Here is a 25,258-nt window from a genome sequence, read left to right as displayed (position 1 = left end):
CGCCACCTCCGGTCCAGGGTGCCCGTGACACGACCGCCCCAGACCTCGTGGCCGGCCGTCCTGAGGAGGCTCTGGCTGTTAAAAATGAAATTTGCCTGGGGTCAGGGAGGTAGAGCAGTGATGGAGCACTTGCTTAGCCCGTGCCAGGGCCTGGGTTCTGTCCCCAGTGGGCAAAAGGATTGTGTTTGGGAGAGCAGATCCGGAGCCCTGGAAGGTCCAACTTGCCCTGCGCGCTCTTCCCTTTAATGTTCTCTTTTCCTCCCGTCTCCCCATTCTGTCCTTGACCCGGCGATGGGCCTCTAGCTCCTGATGGGCAGACCGAGCTTTTGCTAAGTACCTGGCCACCTACCTGCTCCATACCAGATTCATCAACCTCTGCTCAGCCCTTCTCTTCTTTGACCGGTCAGCAGCACTGATGACCTCTGTCCTCTTCAAACCCTCCCCTTCTTGGCTCCCTGCCTCCTGCTGCCCCCAAACTCTGTCTGTTGTCTCCCAGCCTCTTTCCAGGCTGCTCCTTTCTTCTAGAACCCATCAACCGCAATGCCCCTGTGCTCTCCCAGGGTCTCCACTTTCTTTCTCTACATGTACCTTTCTGCACCTTCATGCCTGCAGCATCCACATCTGTCCCTGCAACCCAGATCCCTCCCCTCGGAGAAAGGCCCCCAAAAGAGAAGAAAGCCCCTACTGTGTCTGAGCTGGACGGCAAGGACACAGAGACAAGGCATGCCCTCAGAGACACAAGCAGATCCATACCTGTGGTGAACAAGCCAGGCCCCTGGTGGGGAACCCCAAACACCGTGGTGGCCTGGCCTCCCCCGCAGTGCTGCGTGATCTGTCCACTCGCTCAGTGCAGGCAGAAAGCTGTCCTTGACTTCTTCCCCCATCATAATACTGCTCCATGTTTGGAGCACCTGCCACGTGCCACTCAGGACGCTGGTAGCTCCTGTAACTCCTCTGACCTCACAGCAGCTACTGCTGTTACTGAGGAAAGGTACAGATCAGAGACCTTGGAATGATTAAGTGACATAGCCAGGTGCTCACAGGAAGGCTCTCGTCTGCAGCTTTTGATTGAAAAACCCATTCTTATAAAACCACAGCTAGAGCTGCTGTCTCAACTGCCACATCCAAAGCCGTCACCTAAGGCCACTCTGTCCAGGAAATTTTCCTCCCTGGCCTCTCAACTTGAAGCTCCTTTCCTTCATATCCATCTTCCTTTCTGACTCCTAGCGTCATTGTCACCAAAATAAATAGGATAAATTTAATACCCTTTACTAACACCCCCTCTGACCCCCTGACCGCCTGCTCTGACATTTGACTCCCACCTTCGCCTGTTCTCTCCTCCAGCAAGGAATCATGGACCCCAGGCACCTCACTCCATCTTTGCTTTGCTTGGAATACTGTTGAGCTTTGCGACAGACTTTTCATCCTTCAAGGCCCAGCAGTTCAGGCAGACAGCAGACAGCCTCACTAGGAGTAGGCTGAGCCTGCTTCCCTGCCAGACTAGGGTGGGCTGACTGGTGTCTGCTTGCACAAAGTAGTTGCTGGCTAAAAATATGAATGAATGAATGGTATATCCCTTTACTCCTTTACCCGGGCATACAGACAATGAAAATGAACTTCATGGGCTGGGCATTGTGGTACATGTCTGTAGTCCCAGCATTCAAGAAGCCGAGGCAGGATCACCACAAGTTCAAGGCCAGCCTGGGCTATATAGCGAGATGCTGTCCAAGAGAAAAATAAGGAAAAAATGAAAAGAAGGAAGAGGGCCAGGGATTTAGCTCGGTGGTGCTGCTGCCTGCCTCCCAAGGGCAAGGACCCAAGTTCGATCCCTGGTACCAAAAAAACAAAGAAAGAGAAAGGGAGCTCTATGAAGGCAGAGTCTGCCATCTGCTTTGTTCATTGCCATTTCTCCAGTGGTACTGTGACACGTAGTAGGTGCTCAGTAAGTATTTGGTGAATGAATGAGTGAAAGGTGCACAACTCAGATCTGACTGTGGCCCTAAAGATGGACACAAACATCCATGTTGTGGGGACAAGGGTAATTTCTTTTGTCTTCCAGTGATCTTTTGTTTTGTTTTTGAGACAGGGTCTCACTATATAGTTGAGACTGACCTGAAACTCACTATGTAGCCCAGGCTGGTCTCAAACTCACAGTGATTCTCCTGCCTCAGCCTCCCAAGTGCTGGGATTACAGGCATCCATGCCCAGCCTGTCATCCAGTGATCTTAATACTGGTTTGTTGTTTTTGTAGTGCTGGCCATGGAACCCAAGGCTTCGAATATGGTAGGGAAAAGCTCTATCCCCATGATTTTGAGCTTATCACATCTATGATCACTTCAAATCTAACAGAAAACCTTGCAAGGTGAGCCTGAATCACGCACCAGTTTCCCATGCATTCCTCCAGTCTGAGTGGCCTTTCACAAGTGACACTGAAGCAGTCTGGATAGACAAAGCCCAGACTTCCTAACATGGCTTTCTGCTTTAACATGGGCCACTGTTTCTCATGCACCCTGTGATTCCAGCCCCAAATCATTCTCTACACTTTTATTTTATTTTATTTTTTGAGACAGGATCTTGCTTTGTATTCCAGGCTGGCCTCAAACTTGCAGTGATCCTCCTGCCTCAGCCTCCTGAGTGCTGGGATTACCAGCATGCCCACCCTGCCGGGCATTCCTTGCATTTTCCCACCTTCATGCCTTTCTTCCTGTTGTTCCTGTCCTCTAGGACCCTCTTCCCTTTCATGTCTCTCTCTTTTTTTTTTTTTTTTTTTTTTTTTGGTACTGGGGATTGAACTCAGGACCTTGCACTCGCAAGGAAGGTGGTAGAACTGCTGAGCTAAATCCCAGACCCTTTTTTTTTTTCCTTTCATGTCTTTCAAAGTTGAGCTGCTGGAGTTTTCTTCACTCCTGAAGATGGAGGAAAGGCTGTTTAAATATACAAATTATTGGGCCTCTTTCCCACAAATTCTGATTCAGTAGATTTAGCCTGGAATCTGGGCTTTTAGGAATTACCTCTCACAATTCTTGCTTTCAGTTATATTTACAGTATATTAGGTAGGCTAGGCTGGCTTATGCTATGTTGAAGAGTGACCATTTTGGGGTCTCCAGACAGACCCCCTGACCACACAAGTAAGAGCAAAAATCAGTTTTGTTGCCGGCAGCTTCAAGTAATTCAAATCACCTCAAAAGTGTCAAACACAAGTTTATTCTCAATTTTATACCTTTATGTTTCTATGGGAGGGGAAACAGCAAGCACAGTAACCACTGGGGAAATAACTATCAATCCAAACATAATTATATAAGCAAAGGGGCAATGAAGGGGGAGCAGGAGGTTTGGCAGGGTTCTCTGAGATTGCCTTGCTCCAGTGCGTTTGCATTACAGTAGTGACTAGTTACAGTGTATCTTCCTCAGCAAGCATAGTTATATGGTTAACTCATCCTTGCCCATTTTTACACAGGGAGACAGTTTCACCTTCATCCCCCAACCCCTTGAGGTTCTGAATGAAGGGCCTCACTTTCTGTATTGACTCTCATCATCAAAATCTTTCTTTATGAACTCTTTTTTGTTTGTTTGTTTTTTTGAGACAGGGTCTCACTATGTAATTGAGACTTACCTGGAACTCACTATGTAGCCCGGGCTGGTCTTGAACTCACAGCGATCCTCCTGCCTCAGCCTCCATAGTGCTGGGATTACAGGCATGCACCACCACACCCAGCTTGTTTTTATTTATTTATGTATTTTTGGTACTAGGAATTCGGGGATCGAGCTCGGAACCTTGTGCTTGTGAAACAGGCAGCAGAACCACTGAGCTAAATCCCCAGCCTATGACTTTTCTTTTATAAACGTAGTAAGTATGGAAAAACAAAACAGTCGTAACAGAAGTTCCTGTCCTAGTGACATGTAGGCAGGGGTCACAGTTGTTAGTTGCCCCTGTGGGAATTACTCCCTTGAGTGCCTGGAGTGGAGGAGATGAAACCTCCTAATAAAAGCAACTAATACCAGTAAAACATCCTACCCACAAAAAGGTGAGGACTCTCTGACATTTTTTGTTCCAATTCCAGTCAGCTGGGGTAGTCTCAGCAAAGTTTATGACAGAAAGCAGGGAAAGAAATTCTAATATAGTTAAAAGCAAGGGATGACAGTTTATCACAGGTAGGAACATAGGTATGTAGTCAGGCCCTTAACAGTGTCCTCAGGCTTCTGCCATGCGTAGTCATCCCGCCACAGTGACTAGAGCAGGGCTGATGTCCTCTGCTGGCTTTTCCGTGGTTCCCTTCCAAGTCAAGATGATCTTGGTGTCATGATGAGGGTCTCTGGAACACCTCCACTCTGGTGTCACAGCCTTTTTTAACTCTGGTGGATCCATGTGGGGAGTCCTTCTTGGACTGCTGTGGGGATGGTCAAAATGACTGTTAGTGGACCCTTCCATTTGGGCTTAAGGCTGTCTTGTCTCTAGTCCTTTGTCCAAACAATCTCCTGAAGAGAAGGGCTAGAGTGGACTAGAAATGCTTACAGGAGTCCTTTCTAAGGCCCAAGAGGCTATCTTTTGGAAGACCTTTCCTGGTTCAATCAGTTGTCTTTCAAAAATAGCTTCTTCTAATGTCCCTGTACTCTGTGCTAGTTCTCTCAAGACGGGGTGGCCTGGTAAACACACGCGGATAGGGTGAATAGCCTGTTCTCATGTGGGGAGTGCAGTATGTGAGGAAAAGTACAGTGGCTGAGGCCTGGACCCAAGTGAGCCCAGCCTCTTGGCAAAATTTTTCTAACCCTGATTTTAGGGTTTTAGTTATCCTCTCTGCTTTTCCCTAGAGGCCAACAGGCTGCATATAAATTCCAATTACTCCCCAGTGCCTTTGCCACCCCTTGGACCACTGCTGCTGCAAAAGCAGGACTGTTGTCTGATCCTATGTTCAGCGAAAGCCCGTAGTGGGAGATGATGTTTTGTAGCAATTTCCATGTCACTTCTTGGGCTTTTTCTGTCTGACAAGGGAAAGAAAGCCTCTACCCAGTTGGAGTAAATATAGACCCATAACCAAGAGGTAACCAAATTTTTTAAAAGGCACTGTCCCTATCCTTTTGACCCCTATTGGGATGCCTGAAGTTGTCATTGGGTTGTGTTGAGCATAAGTCATGCACCACTGGACAGTTTGGTCAGGGCCATCAGTCGGCCGAGCAGAACCTCTAATTTTGTTGTCGTTGGTACTAGGGATTGAACTGGGGACCTTGCCCTTTCGAGGCAGGTGGCAGGACCACTGAACTAAATCCCCAGCTCTAATGTTTTTTTCCTAGATGGGTGGCCTTATGTGTAGCTTATATTAATCCAGGCCCCACGTGGGAAGGTATCACAGTTTAGTCATCTGGAAACCAGCCCCAGCTGTCTTTTTTCTTAATATCCCCCTCTTGAGATATCCATTGGATCTCCTCTGATGTGTGCTCTGGTTTCTTATTTTTGTCCCTAGGATACCAAGGGAAGAAGCAATGGCATCTGGCCATAAACTTGTGTCTTTGGCCTCTTGACCTCCTGCCCTGTCACTGTCTAGCTCTTCCTTGGACCTTTGTTTCTGATGCCTTCAGTAGTGGATTACTGCAAACTCCGTAGAAGCCCAGACTACTTTTAGGAGATGGGGTATGTACTATGGGTATTTTTTTTTTTTTCTGCTGTAAGTAACTTTCTTTCTTAGTAGAGGGCCCCGTGTACATGTAGAGTTAGAAATGTGTTCCTGAGCCCAGGCAGACATTTAGTCTCTTTCCTTTTCCTAACTCTATTGCATGAATTAGGGCAATGAGCTCAGCCCTCTGAGCTGAAGTCCCTTGGGGTAGTGGTCAGGACTCTACAACCCCTTCTAGAGTCACAACTGCACAGCCAGCCCTCCGTTTCCCAGTCTCATCTGTGTGGCTACTTCTGTCCACAGAGTACTCCAGTTCAGGCCATTGAAGAGGGTGGCCTCGCAGATTTGGCCGGCTGCAGTAAACCTGTTCTCTGGCCTCCTCACGATCATGGATGGGCCCTGCTGGCTGCGGAAGGAGGGTAGCTGGATTTAGGATGTGAGAGACTTCTACCCTGATTTGAGGGTTTAGGGTGAAAGACTTGTTTAGGCAGAGAGGCCAAATGCTGGAGCTTTCTAATATATGTTCTGCTGAAGTGAGCGCCGCTGGAGCTTTCTGAGGGACTCTTTTTTTTCTCCCCCCTTTGTGGCTTTATAAGGGGGTTTAGTTAGGATGGTGTAGTTAGGAATCCATATACTATAAAAGCCTGACGTTCTGAAGAACTCTCACAATTGTCTTTTGTTCAAATCTGGGGCCAATTTTAGGGGTCATCTGAATTGGCCAGTCATGGAGCCTGTGGGTTTTTTTGTTTTGTTTTGTTTTGTTTTTTTGGTTTTTTGTTGGTTTTTTTTTGGAAGACAGGGCCAGGATCAGCTGCAGAGGTGACAGTTCAAAGTGCATTTTTCTGTCCATAAAATCACTTTTGGCCCTTAACTTGGCCAACAAATCCCTCCCTAAGAGGAGAACTGGACAGTCAGGCATGTACAGGAACTGATGGACCACCTCATGGCCCCTATTTTATAAATACTCAGCTGGCAAAAGGTTTGTGCCTTAGTTTGTCCTGTAGCCCCCTTGACATCAGCTGTCTTGTGGCTGAGGCCCAGTGGGGAATATCACAACCAAGTGGTTTGTTCCCGTATCAATTAGGTCTGGGGAGTTTCAGTCTATTAAGGCCTTGTGGAAGAAGCAGGGGGCACAGTAGGCACTGGGAATTTGGGGCCAAACCCGAGGTCAGAATGAATATGCAGTGGAGTCAAAACAGAGAGGGAGAGCCGGGTATTTAGCTCAGTGGTTCTGCTGCCTGCCTCGCAAGCTCAAGGTCCTGAGTTTGATCCCTGTTACTCCCCACCCAATCTTACTCCAGAAAACAAAGAGGGAGACTCTAAGGCTGCACCTGGCATGGGGCCTCCTGGAACTGAAGGGCCTGGCTCTGGAGGTGCTGAGGGTCCTCGAGCTGGGGCTGGTATCTGTTGCCCTTAGAGGGGAAGTTGGTCCAGAAGCAGGAGGCTCAATACATCTAAGGCCGAATCATCTGAACCACCCTCAAAAACAGATGGAATTTTGGCAGGTCTTTGTCTATTTGGAAGGGCTGTTGTGGTGACCAGAACTCAGGAAACGGGTTCCCTCAGCCAAGGGGGTGGACAAAGAACTAGTTGAGTCCATATAAGAGAACTAATCTGGGTGTCTGTTTTTTTTTTTTATCATAATGTGATAACCTGTCACATTTCTTGGATTAAGTTTTCTTTTAATTAATCTTATGGGGGCCATCCAACCTGCAAGGATGGCCATTCTATCTCATAAAGGGTCTTCTTGAGTTTCCCTGGAGTAAGTTTCTGATCATTATCTCCAGTAAATCCCTTCTTAAGGTGTTTTTACTGTGGTTCCCACCCATAGAATTTCCTCACACAGAAATGAATGACAAACAAGACATCGGTTGCTTCCTCTGTCACCGTCCAGTCTCCTTGCAGAGATATTTCAGGCTCCTCTTAGCACTGGCAGCCCAGCTATCCTGGCCATCACCATAGTGCTGCCCTAACCCATATGAGGTAGCCCTGGAACCTTGGTTCAGGACTCTGCACTGTGCACCTGACCAGAGTCAAGAATGTGATGTCCATCTCATTCACACACAGGCACTCACGGATTCAACCAAAAACTCCCAACTGCCAACAGCAGCAGCCAAACCTGCCTTCTGGTAGCCTAAAGTGCTCCAGTTTCAGGGCACCCTGGCAGTTACTCTGGGAACACAGAGGGTGATCAATCCTGTTTTGGAGATTCCTTCTTGGATCTCCTTCTCAAAGTGGGGGCCCTCAACCTGACTGATTCACACGGATGCCAAATACCATTTGGTCCTCTCTGTGTGAGCCCTCCTCAGGCAGCAAGCTGGAGTGCCTTGGCCAGTCACACAGGGAGACTCCCACATGACAAAAAACACTGTGCTGGTGTGGGCGTGCTCAGCAGGGGCTTGCTGTCCAGCCAGTGGAGCTCCCTGCTGCGCCTTGGGGGAGGCACTCAGCCATGGGTGACTGTCCCGAACCCCAAAACCTCCTGGCTGGCTTGCCAAATGAAGCATGACCACCTGGGGGGTCTCTGGACAGACAACTGATCACACTGAGTCGGAGCTAAAAATTAGCTTTATTGCTAGTGGTTTCACGGGATTCAAATCACCTTGAAAACATCGAACAGAAGTTTACTCTCATTTTTATACCTTTATGTTTCTATGGGAGGAGAAACAGCAACCGTAATCACTGGGGCAATAGCTATCAATGTAAATATAATTACATGAGCAAAGGGGCAATGAAGCGGGAGCAGGTTTGGCAGGGCTCTCTGAAATCCCCTTGCTTTAGTGAGTTTGCATTACAGTAGTGACTATAGTTACAATATATCTCTCTTTTCTTTTCTTTTTTCTGTACCAGGGACCAACTTGGGTCCTTACAATATATCTTTCTGAGCAAGCATGGTTACACAGTTAACCCATAATTGCCCATTTTTACACTGAGGGACAGTTTTTGCCCTCACTGTAATGAACATCTCCCAAATATCCACAGTTTAATACAACAGAGGTTTGTTTATTTTTGTAGTTGGTTGTCTTGCTTCCCAGAGTACCTGTTAAGGAAGACTCGCTGCTCCTAGTGCTGAAATTTAAACTCAGCTTCTCATGCTCAAAGACCCAGTTAGTTAATCTCTGCTTCTTCCATGGCACAGGACCCACTGTACCTGCTGTTTCCAAGAACAAACAAGCGAAAGCCTCTCCATTAGCCAGTGTTTCTCGAGGCGCTACGCTACGTATGCTAGGACCATGGTTTGGTGCTCGAGATGTGTACAAAGCACACATAACTGTTGTCCTCATAGAGCTGGTGACCTAGTTTCCAAATCTGTAGGGTGACCCTAAAACCCACTGCTCAGACATGGAGGGAGGATTCAAGGTGTACTGTTATTTTGGTGTGTACCCCTTCCTGTTCATCCAGATTCGGGTCTGATCTCATTAAGCCCAGGGAACATTCCCCCCTCACTATTCACACTGCCTTGTCTAATCATCAAGAACCTGTAAAGTGACTATAATATTAATAATGTGAATAGCATTAATGACAAGTAATTTTTTCAACCATTGAGCTTACATTCTCTGACCTTTTTCTTTAATTTTTAGACAGGGTCTTGCTAAATTGCTCAGTTTGCCCTCAGTGGCAAAACTTGCAGTCTTCCTGCCTCAGCTTCTCAACTAAGATTATAGTTGTGTGCCACCATGCCTGGCTGATAATAGCTAATTTTATACGTCAAGCTCTGTTTTAAGTATTTTATTGGTGAAAACCCATGTCATCATCACAATAACTATCTGAGCCTACTGTAATGATTATCTCCACTTACAGATGACGAAATTAAAATACAAAGAGTAATTTGCTCAATGCATAGGCTGTCATCCAATCCAGACAGAAATCCCAAAATCAAAATAAGCTGGTGAGCTGGTTCCTGCCTCCCTGCGGGCCCACTCAACCCTACTGTCCACCACAGCCAGAGCCAACATCATGCAGCAGGTTGGATGGGGCACTGCTGCTGTCGGCATAGGCAGGGAACTGGCGACCTTACCACCCTGAGTTTTCCTACCCATCTGCAGACAGAGTGTATCAATTGATTTAGAACTTTCCTCAAAGTTTTTCAATAAAGTTGAAAAGGGCCGGGGATTTAGCTCGGTGTTCTGCAACCTGCCTTGCAAGTGCAAGGACCCAAGTTCGATCCCCTGTACCAAAAAAAAAAAAAAAGTTGAAAAAAATTTAAGCCGGGTACATTGTCACACAGTTCCAGCTGCATAAGGGACTGAGGCAGCATAATATAAAACCCAGTCCTTCTAGATTTATTCTAGGCACTATACATTCATAATTGTTTTTTTCTTTTACATTTCCTGACAGTTTGTTGCTATGGCTTATCAAGGAAACTTATTTTAAAATCTTTCTAACTTTAGTGAATTTAACTCCATATGTAGTCTGAGCCAGAGACCTGGGAGTTCCCCAGGACCTGCCTACTCCTCACCACACCTTCCAGTTGCATCCCTGTCTGATAGATTCCATCTCTTGATTCTACGCCCCTTCTCTAAGGATTGAACCCAGAACCCTTGCACTAAGCTACATCCTCAGCCCCCTTTCTATTTTTATTTTGAGACAGGGTCTTACTAAGTTGGTGAGTTGCCCAAGCTGGGCTCAAACTTGTGTGATCCTCCTACCTCAGCTTTCCAAAGTGCTGGGATCACAGTTGTGTGCCTCCACGTCAGCTTCTGTATCCCATTTCCTCTGCAAATGTTCCATCTCCATCTCCAGGCATCCATATAAGCCTAGTTATTTTTGACCTGGGGTGATTCCTCACTGATCTCCCAGCCTTCACAGAGCTGGAGCTACTGCCAGCCCTTAGGTACACTTTTTTTTTTTTTTTTTTTTTTTGTACCTAGGATTGAACTCAGAACCTTGCGCTTGTGAAGCAGGCACAGTTCCCCTGAGCTAACCCCCCAACCCCCCTTAGGTACACTTTTCTACAAAGCAGCAAAAGGTGTCCCTGCCTCACAGCACTGTACCTCCATCTGTCTGTCAGACAGTTGTAACTAACACCTATTCAGAGGTGTGATGCGTGGGTCATGAATGGAGGCCCTCCAGCACGCTGCTCCATGTAGCACACGCCACCAGTCATCTGACAACCCAGCGTGTGGCCACTAGCAGAAGCTTTGTGAAAGGAAGATCTGACAATGACATTGTCATGGACGGAATGCTTGAACCCCCCCCATCTATATGTTGACACTAATTTCCATTGTGAGGGTATTAGGAGCTCCAGCCTTTGGGAGGGAATTAGGTTTAGATGCGAAGGTGGAGTGCCTATATTACTGTCCTTATAAGAAAGAGGCATCAGAGCTTCCTGTCCAACTGTGAAGACACAACAAGAAGGTAGCATCTGCACACCAGGAAGTGAGACCTCCCCAGGAAATGAATCTGCTGGCACCTTGATCTAGATCTTGGACTTCAGTCTCTACAGTTGTTTGAAATACTATCTGTAGTATATGCTGTCCAGTATATGGTATTTTGTTAAAGGAGCAGTCAAACTGAATGAAACATATTCCTTGGCTTAAAATTACTGAGCACCACTTCACTTTTGTCTTGGTGGCAGTGATAGGAATCAAACCCATGTCTCATCTGCCTTTGCCACTGAACTACATCCCTAGGCTCTCTTTACCATTCTTTCTCTAGGATCTCCCCCACTCTTTTTGTCATTTGGCAGTGACACTAAAACAACTTTATTTTGTATAACAAGTTTATTTATTTATTTATTTATTTGGTACAGGGGATTGAACTCCAGTTCTTGTGCTTATGAGGCAGGCGTGGGCACCACTGAGCCAAATCTCCAGCCCCTGTATATTTCTTTAAAGGCATATAGACAAAACAAAGTAAACATTTAAACAGATTTTAATTTCTGTCCTAGAACTGTTCTATTGTCAGTCTCTAAATATTTTTAGTTCAGTAATCATCTTCATCAGAGTCTATTTTTCTTCTGCTGAATTTAACTGTTTTCTTTTGTTTACCGGCTTACTTTTCAAGGAATTTCTATTAAACCTTCCCACTTAGCTGTCCATACTGTGCCATCTGTATAAGGTAATTCTCTACTGCTTTCATTCTTTCAGGCTTTAGGAGTGCTGAGTTACTTAACCTGGCCCCGGCTGATTGATCCAGAACTTGGGCTAAGACACTGTTTCTCATTTCTGCTTCTCTGTGCTTTGCTTTTTGTTGTGCTGCATCGTTAGGATCCCCGTGCTTCACCTGCAGCTCGGCCAGCCTCTGCTTCCTCAGCGCCTCCAGCGCCTCCAGCTGCTCATCCGCTGTGGCCTGACTGTCGCGGGGTAGCAGCGGTAGCCACAGTCAGGCCCACCCAGAATGATCTCACGCAACCCCCACCTCTTTCTTTACTTTACTTTTTTTTCCCCAATGGGGTCTTGCTAAGTTGTTAAGCTGGCATTATACTCACAATCCTCTTGCCTCCGCCTCCCAAGGAGCTAGGATTATGAGGACACAGCATCACACCAGGCTCTTTCTTTAATAAGGTAGTATTTTCATGTGGCTCAAACAGTGAAATAATATAAGAGTTATGCCATAAAATTCTCACTGTAACAACTGTACTAACCATTTTGTTCCCACAAACCACCCCTAGGGAAGTTATATTAGTTTCTTACATAACTTCAAGATTTCATGAGGATATAAGCAAACATACATGTACCTTTTTTCTCTTTTTAAAAGTTTTTTGTTGTTGTTTTTTGTTTTGGTACCGGGGATTGAACTTGCGTCCTTGTGCTTGTGAGGCAGGCAGCAGAACCACTGAGCTAAATCCCCGGCCCTTCTTTTTAAAAGTTTATAGCAATTTTTAAAATAATTGTCCAAACTTGGAAGCAACCAAAATGTTTTTCCATAGGTGAATGCATAATCTGTGATACATCCAGGTAATGGAATACTAATCAGCACTGCAAAGATCCCTGGAGCCATGAAAGAACATGGAGGAAAGTTAATATATATTGTCCTGTGAAGGCCAATCTGAAAAGACCACATACTGGGTGATTTCAAGTATATGACATTCTGGAGAGGGCAAAACTATGGAGTCAGGATCTCCAGGGGTTGGGGAGGGAATGAATGAATGGAGCACGTAGGATTTTTAGGTTAGTAAAAATATTCTGTGTGACACTATGTTGGATACAAGTCATTATAATTTGTCAAAACCCACAAAATGTACAACACAAAGAATGAAGCCTAATATAAACTATGGACTTTAGCCAATAGTAATGTATTGCTTCTGATTGATCAACTGTAACAAATATAGTACACTAATGCAAGACGTTAATAATAGGAGAAGCTGGGTGAGGTATCACATGAGGACTCTATGCCTTCAGGTCAGTTTTTCTGTAAACCTGAAACTGGTTCAAAAAAGATCTATTAATTAAAGCAAAACTGAATTGTATTCTATGTAGCTCAGTTCTTGGTAAGTCTATCCTCCGGCCGGGGATTTAGCTCAGCGGTTCAGTGGCCTGCCTTGCAAGCACAAGGACCCAAGTTCAATCCCCGGTACCAAAACAAAAACCAAAAAAACAACAAAAAAACCCAAGTCTATCCTCAAGGCATCTGGGGACACAAGGATGGCTAGGGCACCATGCAGCAATTACTGGGGTGCAAGGCAGTCCAGCTGCAGGCTCTTCCCGCCATTTGCCCCTCCTGGTAGAGAAGGAGGAAGGCCTGTGTAAATGTGTCATGCTTTCCAGCAAACAGCAGGAAGGCAGAGAACTTTTTTAGTAACAGCTTCTTGGCAATTGCCTTAAGAATAATATGCAAAAGTGCCCTATCTTTAGGGGTGTGTTCTGGCCTCCTACTTTATGTTCCAACCAGGTTGCTTCTCACCTAATACAATGCTCAGGAGTCTTCATCATCTTCTTTGCACATTCACGGCAGAATGCATCTTCTAGTCTTGGCGATAGGACAGGGCAGCCCCACAACAAGAAGAGAGAACTTGCCGTCCTGAGAGTGCCTGCCACCCAGCCTGACCTGCTCCCCTGCATTGAACGTACAGCTTTTCTCCTTTGCAACACTAGATCTGATACACTGATTCTGTATCTTCATTTTTAACTAGCACGTTTCATGTTCATACCTAGCATGAGCTGTCACACCCAGCCCTATACCTAATGAGGTTTCTAATTCTTTTTTGGGGGGAGGGGCACTGGGGGATTCAACCCAGGGAACACTGAGTTACATCTCTTTTTTATTTTATTTTATTTATTTAATTATTTTGGTACCAGGGATTGAACTCAGGTCCTTGCACTTGTGAGGAAGGCAGTGGAACCACTGAGTTAAATCCCTGGCCCTTATTTATTTTATTTTGAGACAACATTTGCTAAATTGTCCAAGCCAGGCTGTGATCCTCCTGCCTCAGTCTCCTGAGTAGCTAGGATTACAGACATGCATCACTATATCCAACCTGGGCATGGTGGCCACACCTGTAATCCTTGCATTCAGGAGGCTGAGACAAGGATCACCATGAGTTTGAAGCCAGCCTGGGTCAGAGTAAGTTCAAAGCCATCCTGAACTACATAGGGAGACCCTGTCTCAAAAACCAACCAAACAAACAAAAACACAAATAGATGTAGTGAGTTAAAATTCTATTTCCCCACCCCTTGCAGTTGGTATAGATTTGTGTCTTTCTTTGAATACAGTATGTTAGAAGTTACGTGCAGACTCAGAGCAGGGTCTCAAGAGGTATGGCAGCTTCCTCTTTCACCCTCTGGGAACCCTGAGGTCACTGTGCTATGAATAAACCAGGATAAAAGATCACATGGACGGAGTGGCTCAACTACCGTCGTCAGCTTAGCCAAGATCCCACACATGAGTGTTTCTGAGCACATGGTGGGTCATCCAGCCCCAGCAGAGGCATCAGCTGACTAAAGCCACTTGCATAATCAAGGCCAGATCAGCAGGAAAACAATGAAGCTGTCCTTAGAATCTGGAAAAACAATAAATGGTAGTTTTAGTCCAGTTATTCACTCCAAATTTCTGGGGGTGATTTCTTATGCAGCAGTAACTAACTAATACAACAGGAAGCTCTTCTGGGTTTTCAGGATTGGAACCGTTGGTTCAAGTATATATGTATGATCTGCTGTGTTGTACCATTTTACTATTCCACCAACAATGTGTGAAAGTACCTGCTTCCCACAGTCTTGCCCAAAAAGAGTCCTCAAACTTACAGACTTACACTAATACAATAAATAAAAAATAGTAGTTTAAGACTGGCAAGCTCAGGTCCTGAGTTTGATTCCCAGTACTGAAAAATAAACAGTTTAGTAGTATCTTAGTTTAAATTTTTATCATGATAAATGATATCAGACATCTGCCTATATGTTTAAGGCCTTATGGTTTATGTTTTTTGTTTGTTTTGTAGTACTGGGGATTGAACCCAGGGTGTTCATGCTGAGCTGCATCCCCAGCCCATCTCCTCCTCCCGGCCCTTTTTTAATTTTTTGTTTTGTTTTTTTGAGACAGGGTCTCTATGTAGTTGAGAATGACCTGGAACTCACTATGTAGCCCAGGCTGGTCTTGAACTCACAGAGATCCTCCTGCCTCAGCCTCCCAAGTGCTGGGATTACAGGCGTGAGGCGTGAGGATTGAACCCAGGGTGTTCATGCTGAGCTGCATCCCCAGCCCATCTCCTCCTCCCGGCCCTTTTTTAATTTTTTGTTTTGTTTTTTTGAGACAGGGTCTCTATGTAGTTGAGAATGACCTGGAACTCACTATGTAGCCCAGGCTGGTCTTGAACTCACAGAGATCCTCCTGCCTCAGCCTCCCAAGTGCTGGGATTACAGGCGTGCGCCACCACGCCTGGCTGCCTTTTTTAATTTTTGAGTTTTTCATCTTGATCTTGCTAAGTCAGTAAATTGCTCAGGCTGAGCTCAAACTTATGATCTTCTTGCCTCAGCCACCCAGAGTGAGTGCCGGAATTAAAGGTGTTAGCCACCATGCCAGACCCATCATGTTCTCTGCCTATATACTGTTGGTCTTTCTTATCAGTATATGGAAAATCTTTAACTGGTAGGGAGATTAGCTATTTGTATATGATAAGAATTGAAAATAGCTTTTGTAGTTTATCTTTTGATTCTGCTTATGATGTTTTGACTATACAACATTTTTTACAGATAAATGTACTTGGGGGTGGGGTACTGGAGATTGAACTCAGGTCTTCCCAATGTGCTATATCCCCAGTCCTTTTTACATTTTTTGAATTCTGTGACAGGGTTTTGCTAAATCACTAAGTTGTTCAAACTGGGCTCTGACTTTTGATCCTTCTGCCTCAGCTTCCCAGGCTGTTGAGATTACAAGCATGCACCACTGTCTAGTTGAGACAAATGTATCAATCTTTTCTTTTATAGCCTTTCTCACTCCAAGTTATAACAGATTTTCCCCTTATTTTGGTATTTATCCTGACAATTTCATGTCTATTATCTTTATTTTTCTTGGTGCAGGGTGGGATTGAACCCAAAGTCTCGCACATGCTAGGCAAGTCAAAATAAATGGCATGAGTGACCCAGTGTCACCCACATGGGAAAGAAGCACAGGAGGAGGAAAAGCTAGTGTAGGAGGTTTTCTGGGAAAATGTGGTGGTTTCTGTTAGGTATATGGTGAGCTCAAGGTGCTTATATGACCTGTAGGAAGCCAACAGATTTGGAGGTCTGAGCTCAGGAGAAAGTCTGGTATGGAGACACAGATTTGGAGGCCACCATAGAGATGTCAGCTATAAGACTGTGTGTAGAAGGCAAGCATGGTGGCATAGGTCTGTAATCCCAGTACTCTGGGAGGCTGAAGGAGGGTTGCAAGTTCAAGCCCAGTCTAGGGAGACCTTGTCTCAAAATAAAAAATAAAAGGGGAAAAAATAAAAAGGGGTGGCATATAGCTGAGTGGGAAGCCCCTGAGTTCAATCCCCAGTACTAGGATTTAAAAAAAAAAAGTGTGTGTGTGTGTGTGTGTGTGTGTGTGCAGTTTGAAGAGGGGAAAGTCTCAGAACTCTAGGGAGTGGTCAAATTCAGGGCTCAGACATGCTCATGAGTTGGGCGTGGTGGAGCATGCCTGTAATCCCAGCTCTCAGGAGGCTGAGGCAGGAGGATCACCAAGAGTTTGAGGTTAGCCTGGGCTACATATTGAGTTCATGGCTACCTTGAATTACAGAGCAAGACACGGTCTCAAAAAGCCAAAACCAAGGGCTAGGGATTTAGCTCAGTGGCACTGCGCCTGCTTCACAAGTACAAGGTCCTGAGACTGATCCCTGGTACTGCAAAACAACAACAACAACAACAAAAGCCCAAACTAAACCAAATCAAACCAAAGCAAAAAAACATGCTCAAAAATGAGGACCACACAGGTGCTGTCTCCACAGTCAGGGAGGCTTGCCCCAGAAAAGGCCTCAGAGATTTCATACAATGAATGTAGGCCCTCACATGACATACGTGTGGACAGCGATGGCTTCTGGGGATAAAGCAAACGGACAAGGAAGAGCAACAACAACCTGCTAGCAGTCAGTCCCAAGCCGGCAAGTGTGGGAGAGACCCTGTGACAGGGAAGAAGAGGGTTCAGTCAGGCATGAAGCCCGCCCCCAATCTGAAGCAGGAATCACTAGATGGTGGCAAGTCCCCAAGAGTGGGTGGAACATAGAGATCCACCCTACTGGTATTTCCCTTCGATCACAGCATAGTGGCTAAAAGTATAGACCCTAGACCTGCGTTATCTGCCTTCAAATCCTGGCTCTATTATTTACTCACTGGCTAACCTTGGGCAACTTACTTAACTTCTCTGTACCACGGTTTCCTCTTCTGTAAAATGAGGACAGTAACAGTACCTATCTCACAGAATGGTTATGAGGATTAAATGAGTTAATACTTAGAGAGTGCTTATATGGGTACCTAGAAATAATTTCATTCATTCATGAATATTTATTGACTAGTTGGTATGGGCCTGGCACTATTGGAGTCAATAATATAGTGGGGAGAGTGGTGGTGAAGACAGATAAAGTAAATCAGCAAAATACACAGTCTGCCAGATCCATGTGGAGACAGGAGAGACACTGAGGGATTGGCAAGGGCATGAACTTGGCACCTGGAGCCCAGGGGGCTCAGGAGATGGAAGGGGAGGGAAGACCCTGGACAAATAGCAGAGTGGAAATCTCCACAGACACTGGGGCTGCTGAAATCCTCAGAGTAACAATCATCACCATCACTGTCACACAATAGCAAACACATGTATATAGAACTATCACACAGCAAACAGTGCTCTATTCACTTACTTAGGTCATCTCATCTAATGTGTACAGTAACCCTTGAGGTTGGTAGTACTGTTCTCCCCATGGGAGCTCAGGCACAGTTTAGTAACTTGCTGCATGGAGTTGATATGGGGCTTGGCCATCTGGCTCCGGTGCTGGTAGATCATAGCTGCAAGCAGGGGGAACAGGATAGGTCACCGAGCCTCAGGCAGACTGGAAGGAACGTATACCCCCAGCACCTCCACACCCAGGACGCACTGTATTCAATACACACTTTCTTCCCTGGCTTGAACTTTCACATGAGTTCTCTAGGAAAAAGCCCTGGGACCCAGAACTAATATTCCGTCTTGGCTATACAGAGACTTGCTGAGTGACCCTGGGGACTCCTCATTTACGTTCCACAAGGGCAGGGATTTTCACCTGTTCGTTCCTAATCTGTCTTCGGTCCCCAGGCCAGTGTCTGGCCTGTTCTATGTACCCAATAAATATCAGTCAAGTGAATGTCTAGAGGGGAAGGGTTAGGGAAATGGCACAGTTAAAAGCCCGAAGCCTAGAGACCAAGGAACCAGGGGCTTTCTCTCAAATACATGAAAGGGCTAAACTGTTCACAAATATTTTATGAGGGTCAGTTATGTGCTGGGTTCTGACCTTGGTTAAATTCAGGACCAGACCCCAGGTGCAAGGTAAGGGCTGTCGGCATAATCGGCTGGGAAGCAATCCGTACTGCATCATGCAGACACCACTCAGACCGAGCTGCGAAGGTGAGCAGTCGGCTGGACTGCGGCGCTCACGCGGGACGCTGGCCGCCCACCTGTCAGGGGCTGGGCCAGGAGTGTGTGGGAGGAGCTAGTTCTGCCTCGGCGAGGCCACTTCCCACTTCTCTGCCTACAAAACCCTGCAATTCTGATGCCGAAGACTTGCATCTTATTATTTTCTGACTTTCGAAGTCCCATGAAGCTGACAGCCTCAAATTTTAAGTCATCCGTCTGCCCACGCTCCCGTACCCCAAAACAATGAAAACGAATTCAGCAAGGGTCCCACCATCCTCGGCCTCAGTAGGTCTCTGGGTAGTCAGTGCACTGCGCCCCCTCGCTGGCACCGCAGAGGCGTAGCTTGGACACCGGCGTGACGGGGACGCCTGGGACAGGTGTCTCGCGAACGGAGGGTACAGAGCCGGGCACGTGACACTCTCTGCGGCCCGCAGGAGGGGCCAGCGGTCACGTGACGCGGGGCGCCCTGGGGTGATGTGAGACGCCGGCCTCTCGGATTACGTCCAAACGACGCAGTCCCACCCCTTTGGCAACTGTCAGATTTCCGTCCCGGGGTGCGATGGTTCCGGTGAAGAGGGCGGGCTCTCGCGGCCCAGCATCTTTGTTTCCGCTCGGGGCGTCGCAGCTTCCGGCCCTGCCTTTCCCTCGGGCAAGGAAGAGACGTGCTCTCCTGCGCATGCCCCGAACCATCCCGGAGGGGCGGGACAGTGGCTGCGGGAGCGGGAGGGGGCAGAAAAGGGAATTCCAACGTGTGGAACTTCGAGGGACCCGAGGTCTGCTCCTTCCCATTGACTGTGGACGGTGCAAGGGGCGGGGCCTCTGGCGGCTAGTGGAGGTGTTGGGGTCCGCAGGGTGACGGAGGGGAATGTCAGTGTGAGTGGGGTCCCGCACGTCTGAATTTAGAATCGTGAGGCCCTCGGGGCTCAGGCACCGCGGAGAGAGTGCTTGGGCGGCCATGCGGGACAGAACCCACGAGCTGAGGCAGGTGAGAAGTCGGGGAGCAGGGCTGGGGGCGGGCGGATGGGCTGGAATGCAGGACTCCGGGTTTGGGGCACGGAGGGGCAGCTGATGGCAGTGAGGAAAATCCCGGAAGCCTATGGGTCTTGCGAGGCGGGAGCCCCACCAAGGAAGTGGTGCCAGTGACTCCGGCCCTGGCAGGGGGATAACAGCTCGGATGAGGAGGACAAGGAGCGAGTCGCGCTGGTGGTGCACCCGGGCGCGGCCCGTCTGGGGAGCCCGGACGATGAATTCTTCCAGAAGGTAAGAAGGGCCTGGGGTCTTGGCCCGGCTTCTGGAGGGGGCAGGAGGACTGAGGAGCAGCGCGATCTGGAGCAGCCTATACCTCTCTCAGCCCTCTCGGTCATCCTTCTTAGGTCCAGACAATTCGGCAGACTATGGTCAAGTTGGAGAGTAAAGTCCGGGAGTTAGAGAAGCAGCAGGTCACCATCCTGGCCACGCCCCTTCCCGAGGAGAGTAAGCAAACCCGGGCGCACGCATGCTCAGTCCGCTGGGTTGTGGGGGTTGTAGTTCTGCGCAGGTGGTGTCCAGGGTGGATTCTTTGAAGCTGGGGCTGTGATTTCGATGGAAGTCATAGTCTTGTTTGTGTAGGCATGAAGCAGGACCTGCAGAACCTGCGTGATGAGATAAAACAGCTGGGGAGGGAGATCCGCGCTCAGCTGAAGGGTGAGCTCCTAGGACCTCGGACAGATCCTTCTGTAGGGTCCCGCCCTTTTCCTGGTTTGTCTGGGGAGTGTGTTCTCTGAAAGGCCAGTAATAAATCCAGGTCACACAGCAGGCCTGTATCTAGAATTTCTGACCCCTGGCATCCAGTCCACGGCACTCTCCATAGCACGAGCCTGCCTCTCATGTTCCTTTATTTGCAATGAAACACATTACATAATTCTTGCTGCCCAATGTGCATTCGTTGGGCAAACAGATGGGGGTTTCTGTTAGGAGACCTCTTAATACTCGTGAGAACCCACTGATGTAATGCAAAGAAAAATAAATTTTCTCCTGTCAGAGATTTAGCATTAATCCATTTATTTATTTATTGTGGCTTGGGAATAAAACCCAGGGCCTTGTGCATACCAAGCACGTACATTACCACTGAGCTACATCCCCAGCCTTAGTCATTCTATAATTATATTTCCCTAAAAAATCTTATGGAGACAAGAACTTCCCTGTTTTGTAGCTGATATATGATCCCATCCCTGTGTCCTGGTACCCAGTTTTCAGAAGCCTTTTCAAGCCCCTTTTTCTCCACTTCCACAGCCATAGAGACTCAGAAGGAGGAGGCTGATGAAAATTATAACTCTGTCAACACGAGAATGAGAAAAACCCAGGTTGGTTGGTTTTTCCCAGAACTGGGAAATTTCAGCAAGTGTTTCCTAAGTAATTAAATGGTAGATGTTTGATGAGATCCTCAACTGCGACCTGATGATTTTCCAAATGAGGAAGCTGAGTGCCATAAAGAGAAAGGACTTGCTCATGGTGGAGAACCCAGGTCTTCTGATTCGGCACTGCATTGTAACACCCTGCTTTCTTTTCCTCCTTTCAATGAGAAGCTGCTGTGTCTGCAGGCATGACCTAAGCTTGTCTGTGGGAGACAGGCTTTCAAAGAGATGAGATGGGGAATTTGGTTAGGTAGGAGACAAAGACATTACTCATGTAGGATTTGGTGCTTAATGGTTCTGCCCAGGGAAGGAGAGGGAGAAGTCAGAAATGTCTTGGCAGGTTTCTGCCTCTATGACAGGGACATCCTTGGCCTTAGGGACAGAATTCAAGAAATCAGGAAGAGGAACTTCCCTAGGACAACGCTGAAGAGGAACTTCCCTGGGTAACATCTTAGTAAGGAGATTTGAAATGATCTGCTTGCCCTCCCCCCTGCCCCTGGGTGCTCACTGAGAAGTACTTTGGGCTTCTTGGAGGTTGGGGTTGGAGAAGGTGGGCCCAGAGCTCAGCAAACATCCCAGATTGAAGATGGAGAGGTTTGGACTTCTTGAAAGGATGCTGCTAAGTCCAGAAAAGGAGACATGTCTCTTGTAAAGGTACTCTGTCCCAGCACTCAGGAGACTGAGAAGAGAATTGCTGTGAGTTTGAGGACAGACTGGGCTACATAATGAGTTCAAAGCCAGCCTGGATTACAGAATAAGACCCTGACTAAAAAAAGATCTCTTAGCCTGGTGTGGTGGTGCATGTCTGTAATCCCAGCACTTGGGAGGCTGAGGCAGGAGGATCGCTGTGAGTTCGAGACCAGCCTGGGCTACACAGTGAGTTCCAGGTTGGTCTCAACAACAATGAGACCCTGTCTCAACCCCCCCGCCAAAAGTCTCTTAAGGGGGCAGCAAAGGGAAAAGAAGAAGTAAAAGTTGTGTTATGTATATGTACTAACTTCCCATGATGAATGTAATCATTATGTCCTGCAAACATGTACTAATAAAAATAATAATAAAAAAATAAGATACACTAAAGTGGGCGTGGTGGCACATGCCTGTAGTCCAAGCACTCTGGAAGTCTGAGGTAGAGGAGGATCACAATTTCAAGGCCAGCCTGGGAAACTTAGAAATTTATTAAGATCTTCTCTCAAAATAAAGGCGCTAGCTCATTGCAAAGGCCCGGCATCCAACCACCAATACTGGGTAGAAGAAGGGTCTGAAGAAATGAGCTTGTTTAAGGCATCAAGTGGACAAAATGTTCTAGAGAGCATGTTTCAGAGGGAGCCATAGTGACCCTCTTCCACATGGGCAGCACAGGGGTCTACAGCACACAAGCAAACCTCAGGCGTTGAGGCTGGCGTTTGACATAAGTACATTGAGTGCCTACTGTATGCCAGAGCCTTTTTGAATGAAAATATCTCCATCCTTGAGGCTCTTCCATTCCAGTGGGATGAGACAATCACCATTTATTAAATATTTATTTATTAATAATTATTAAATGAGTTACTTATTTTAGAACACAGTGACTATTACGGAAAATAGAGCAGCGGAAAGAAGTACAGAATGGTGGGAGAAGGTAGGGTTGCAATTTAAATACAGTGAAGGGGCTGGGGTGCAGCTCAGTGGTGAGTGTTTACTTAGCACGCACAAGGTCCCGTCCTTGGTACCGCAGGAAATGAATTAAGAAAATAAGCCAACCAGGGTGCTGTACACTTGAGTGGCTGAGGCGGGAGGATCCCAAATTTGAGTCCAGTCTAGGCAGTTTAGCCACTATGACGACCCAGGGTGAAGGCCCTAGGTTTAATCCCCAGTACTGCGGAGATACACGCATGTGCAAGAGAAAGCCTGGTTCAGAAGGTGTGTGGGGAACGGAGCATTCTAGACAGCAAGGGCAGTGGGTTCGGAGGTCTGCGGTAGGCACGGGCTTTGTTCAGGAGGGATAAGGAGACACCAGATGGAGGGAAGAGGAAAGGTCAGGGTGGTGATGGGCAGGAACAGGTGAGGCAGAGCCCTGTGAGCCCTGTGAAGTGAGGGAGCTTGACAAGGCCCAGAGGGGTAAGGGTCCTCCTGTGGTGCCCATCCTGTGTTCTCCATCCCTAGCATGGCGTCCTGTCCCAGCAGTTTGTGGAGCTCATCAACAAGTGCAATTCCATGCAGTCTGAGTACCGGGAGAAAAATGTGGAGCGCATCCGCAGGCAGCTGAAGATCAGTGAGTGGGGTCCCAGCCTCCAGGAGGGGCCAGGCAGCGTGGAGCCAGCTCTGAGCTTCCCCCTGTCTTCACAGCCAATGCTGGAATGGTCTCTGATGAGGAGCTGGAGCAGATGCTGGACAGCGGGCAGAGTGAGGTGTTTGTGTCCAATGTGAGTGGCCAAGCCAGCCTCTCTCTCCCGGGCTCCCCCTCCTCTCTGTGCCTGGTGCCTTTTAGTTGAGGGCAAAGTGAAGCCCCAAAGGGGAATAAGAAGCGCGCCTGGAGTTGCCGTCATGCTCAGGCCTTGCTCCTAGGCCGGAGGGGGGGCCCTGCCCCAGAAGCCCAACAGGAACTTCTAGCCTGTTGCTAGCTTCCCTGCGACCTGTTCCCCCACTCTTGTGCACCCCCAGATACTGAAGGACACACAGGTGACTCGACAGGCCCTAAATGAGATCTCAGCTCGGCATAGTGAGATCCAGCAGCTGGAACGCAGCATCCGTGAGCTTCATGAGATCTTCACTTTTCTGGCCACTGAGGTGGAGATGCAGGTGGGCCCCCCAGGAAGCCCCCCAGAGAGGAGGAACCCTCTGCTATGACCCAGGGCTGACCTTTTCCCTCAGACTCTCCTTCACCCTTGGCCATGCCCCCAGGTGGCCCTGAGTCCGACTTAGCCAAATCCCCAGCTGCCCAGAGAGTCACTCCTATATGCATACATGGCATCTCACATGGCCCTCTAACTTGCGCCCACTCAAGGCATAGCCTCCACCCTGGCTCCTCTTCTGACAGAATCCACCAGTATGCTTCTAAGAACTCCAGTCAGAGTTGTTCCCAAAAGCCAAGCGTGACTGTACATGCTTATAATCCCAGCTACTTGGGAGGCTGAGGCAGGAGGATTGCAAGTTTGAGGTAGCCTGGGAAACGTAGCAAGGCCCTGTCCCAAAATAAGACTAAAAGGTACTTGTTAAAAATAAGGTACTTGTTAAACATAAGGTACTTGTTGGTCTGCTTCCTAAAATCGGCCCATGGTTGGGGTTCAGGTAGCATTCTTTAACCCTGGTGAGGGACTGAGGTAAACTTCTAGCCATCCTGGAAGAGTTGATCTCTAGTGCCTCAACCAGTGCCCTTTGCAGCTGGAGTCATGGGAAAGGGCTCTCATTCCGTGAGAATGTCTAGACTGAGGGCTGGTAGTGCCAGCAGGAGGCAGGGACAGGGAGGGCTTCATAGCAGCTGGGAGATAGGCCTAGAAGGATGGGTGAATGCAGATAGATTTGTGAGGGGACAAAAGTTCCTGGGTGGAAAAGGTGTGAGCTGCTGGGCATGGGTGTGCACACCCGTTTCCCCGTGGCGGGCCACCCCGGCCTCCCTGAACCGCCTCGCTCTCTGAGCAGGGGGAAATGATCACCCGGATTGAGAAGAACATCCTGAGCTCAGCGGACTACGTGGAGCGTGGGCAGGAACACGTCAAGCTAGCCCTGGAGAACCAGAAGAAGGCGAGAAAGGTGAGCCTCCGCCCTGGCCCTGGCCCCGGCCCCTGGCACTCCTGCGATCCCCCTGACCCCTCCTCTCCTGCAGAAGAAAGTCATGATCGCCATCTGTGTATCCATCACGGTCCTCATCCTGGCGGTCATCATTGGCATCACCACAGCAGTTGGATAGCGTCGCGTTCTTGGTGAGACGGGGCGCCTACCCTACCCCTGCCTTCCCTGCCCTCCCACTGCCCTCACAGCCCTCTCTTCCTCCTTCCTGCGCAGGTACTGGGAGCACCAGTGATCTGGGGCCTGGCCTTTGCTCCCAGCAGCTGTGGGGGCAGGCAGAGCCTCGGCAGATCCTATCCTCTTACTGGCCCCTGTGCGGGGGGCTGATGGCTCTTCTGGAGTTGGCAGCTGCTCATTCGTGGGGGCCTTCCCCATCAGGCCGCCGCCAGAGGGAGGGTCTGCTGTGTCCTCTTTGGTTGGGACACACGGTTTTGTAAAAAATTAAAAAAAAAGGCTTGCACACCCGTCCATGTGTTTCTG

The 25,258-nt window shown here is 47.9% G+C and overlaps 3 protein-coding genes across 3 annotated transcripts in view; 1 reads left to right on the top strand and 2 right to left on the bottom strand.

Annotated features, from left to right (window-relative positions):
• Positions 1-373, bottom strand: part of Stx1b (syntaxin 1B) — a 16,458-nt gene extending 16,085 nt beyond the window's left edge. Inside the window, exon 1 of the mRNA XM_010617437.1 lies at positions 350-373. Coding sequence (XP_010615739.1) covers positions 350-358 — 9 coding nt within the window. The 5' untranslated portion in view covers positions 359-373. The remainder of the gene's footprint in view (positions 1-349) is intronic.
• An 11,024-nt stretch (positions 374-11,397) lies between these two features.
• Positions 11,398-11,927, bottom strand: LOC104857528 (programmed cell death protein 5-like; the record flags this gene model as incomplete). The annotated part of the gene is given in 1 exon segment (XM_033758720.1): positions 11,398-11,927. A coding segment is annotated over 1 exon segment (393 nt), but the record flags the coding sequence as incomplete, so codon positions are not given.
• Positions 11,928-19,313: 7,386 nt separating this feature from the next.
• On the top strand, positions 19,314-25,258 carry Stx4 (syntaxin 4). Its single transcript, XM_010617438.3, has 11 exons — positions 19,314-19,605; positions 19,779-19,880; positions 19,994-20,093; positions 20,229-20,303; positions 20,892-20,962; positions 23,156-23,264; positions 23,339-23,415; positions 23,654-23,791; positions 24,632-24,742; positions 24,816-24,912; positions 24,995-25,258. The coding sequence occupies exons 1-10, from the start codon at positions 19,576-19,578 to the stop codon at positions 24,897-24,899; spliced, it is 897 nt and encodes a 298-aa protein (XP_010615740.1). The 5' UTR covers positions 19,314-19,575; the 3' UTR covers positions 24,900-24,912; positions 24,995-25,258.

This window comes from Fukomys damarensis, unplaced genomic scaffold (assembly GCF_012274545.1).
Source record: "Fukomys damarensis isolate Sample0158 unplaced genomic scaffold, DMR_v1.0_HiC HiC_scaffold_34, whole genome shotgun sequence".
Taxonomy (NCBI): domain Eukaryota; kingdom Metazoa; phylum Chordata; class Mammalia; order Rodentia; family Bathyergidae; genus Fukomys; species Fukomys damarensis.
This window is presented reverse-complemented; position numbering and strand designations above follow the sequence as displayed.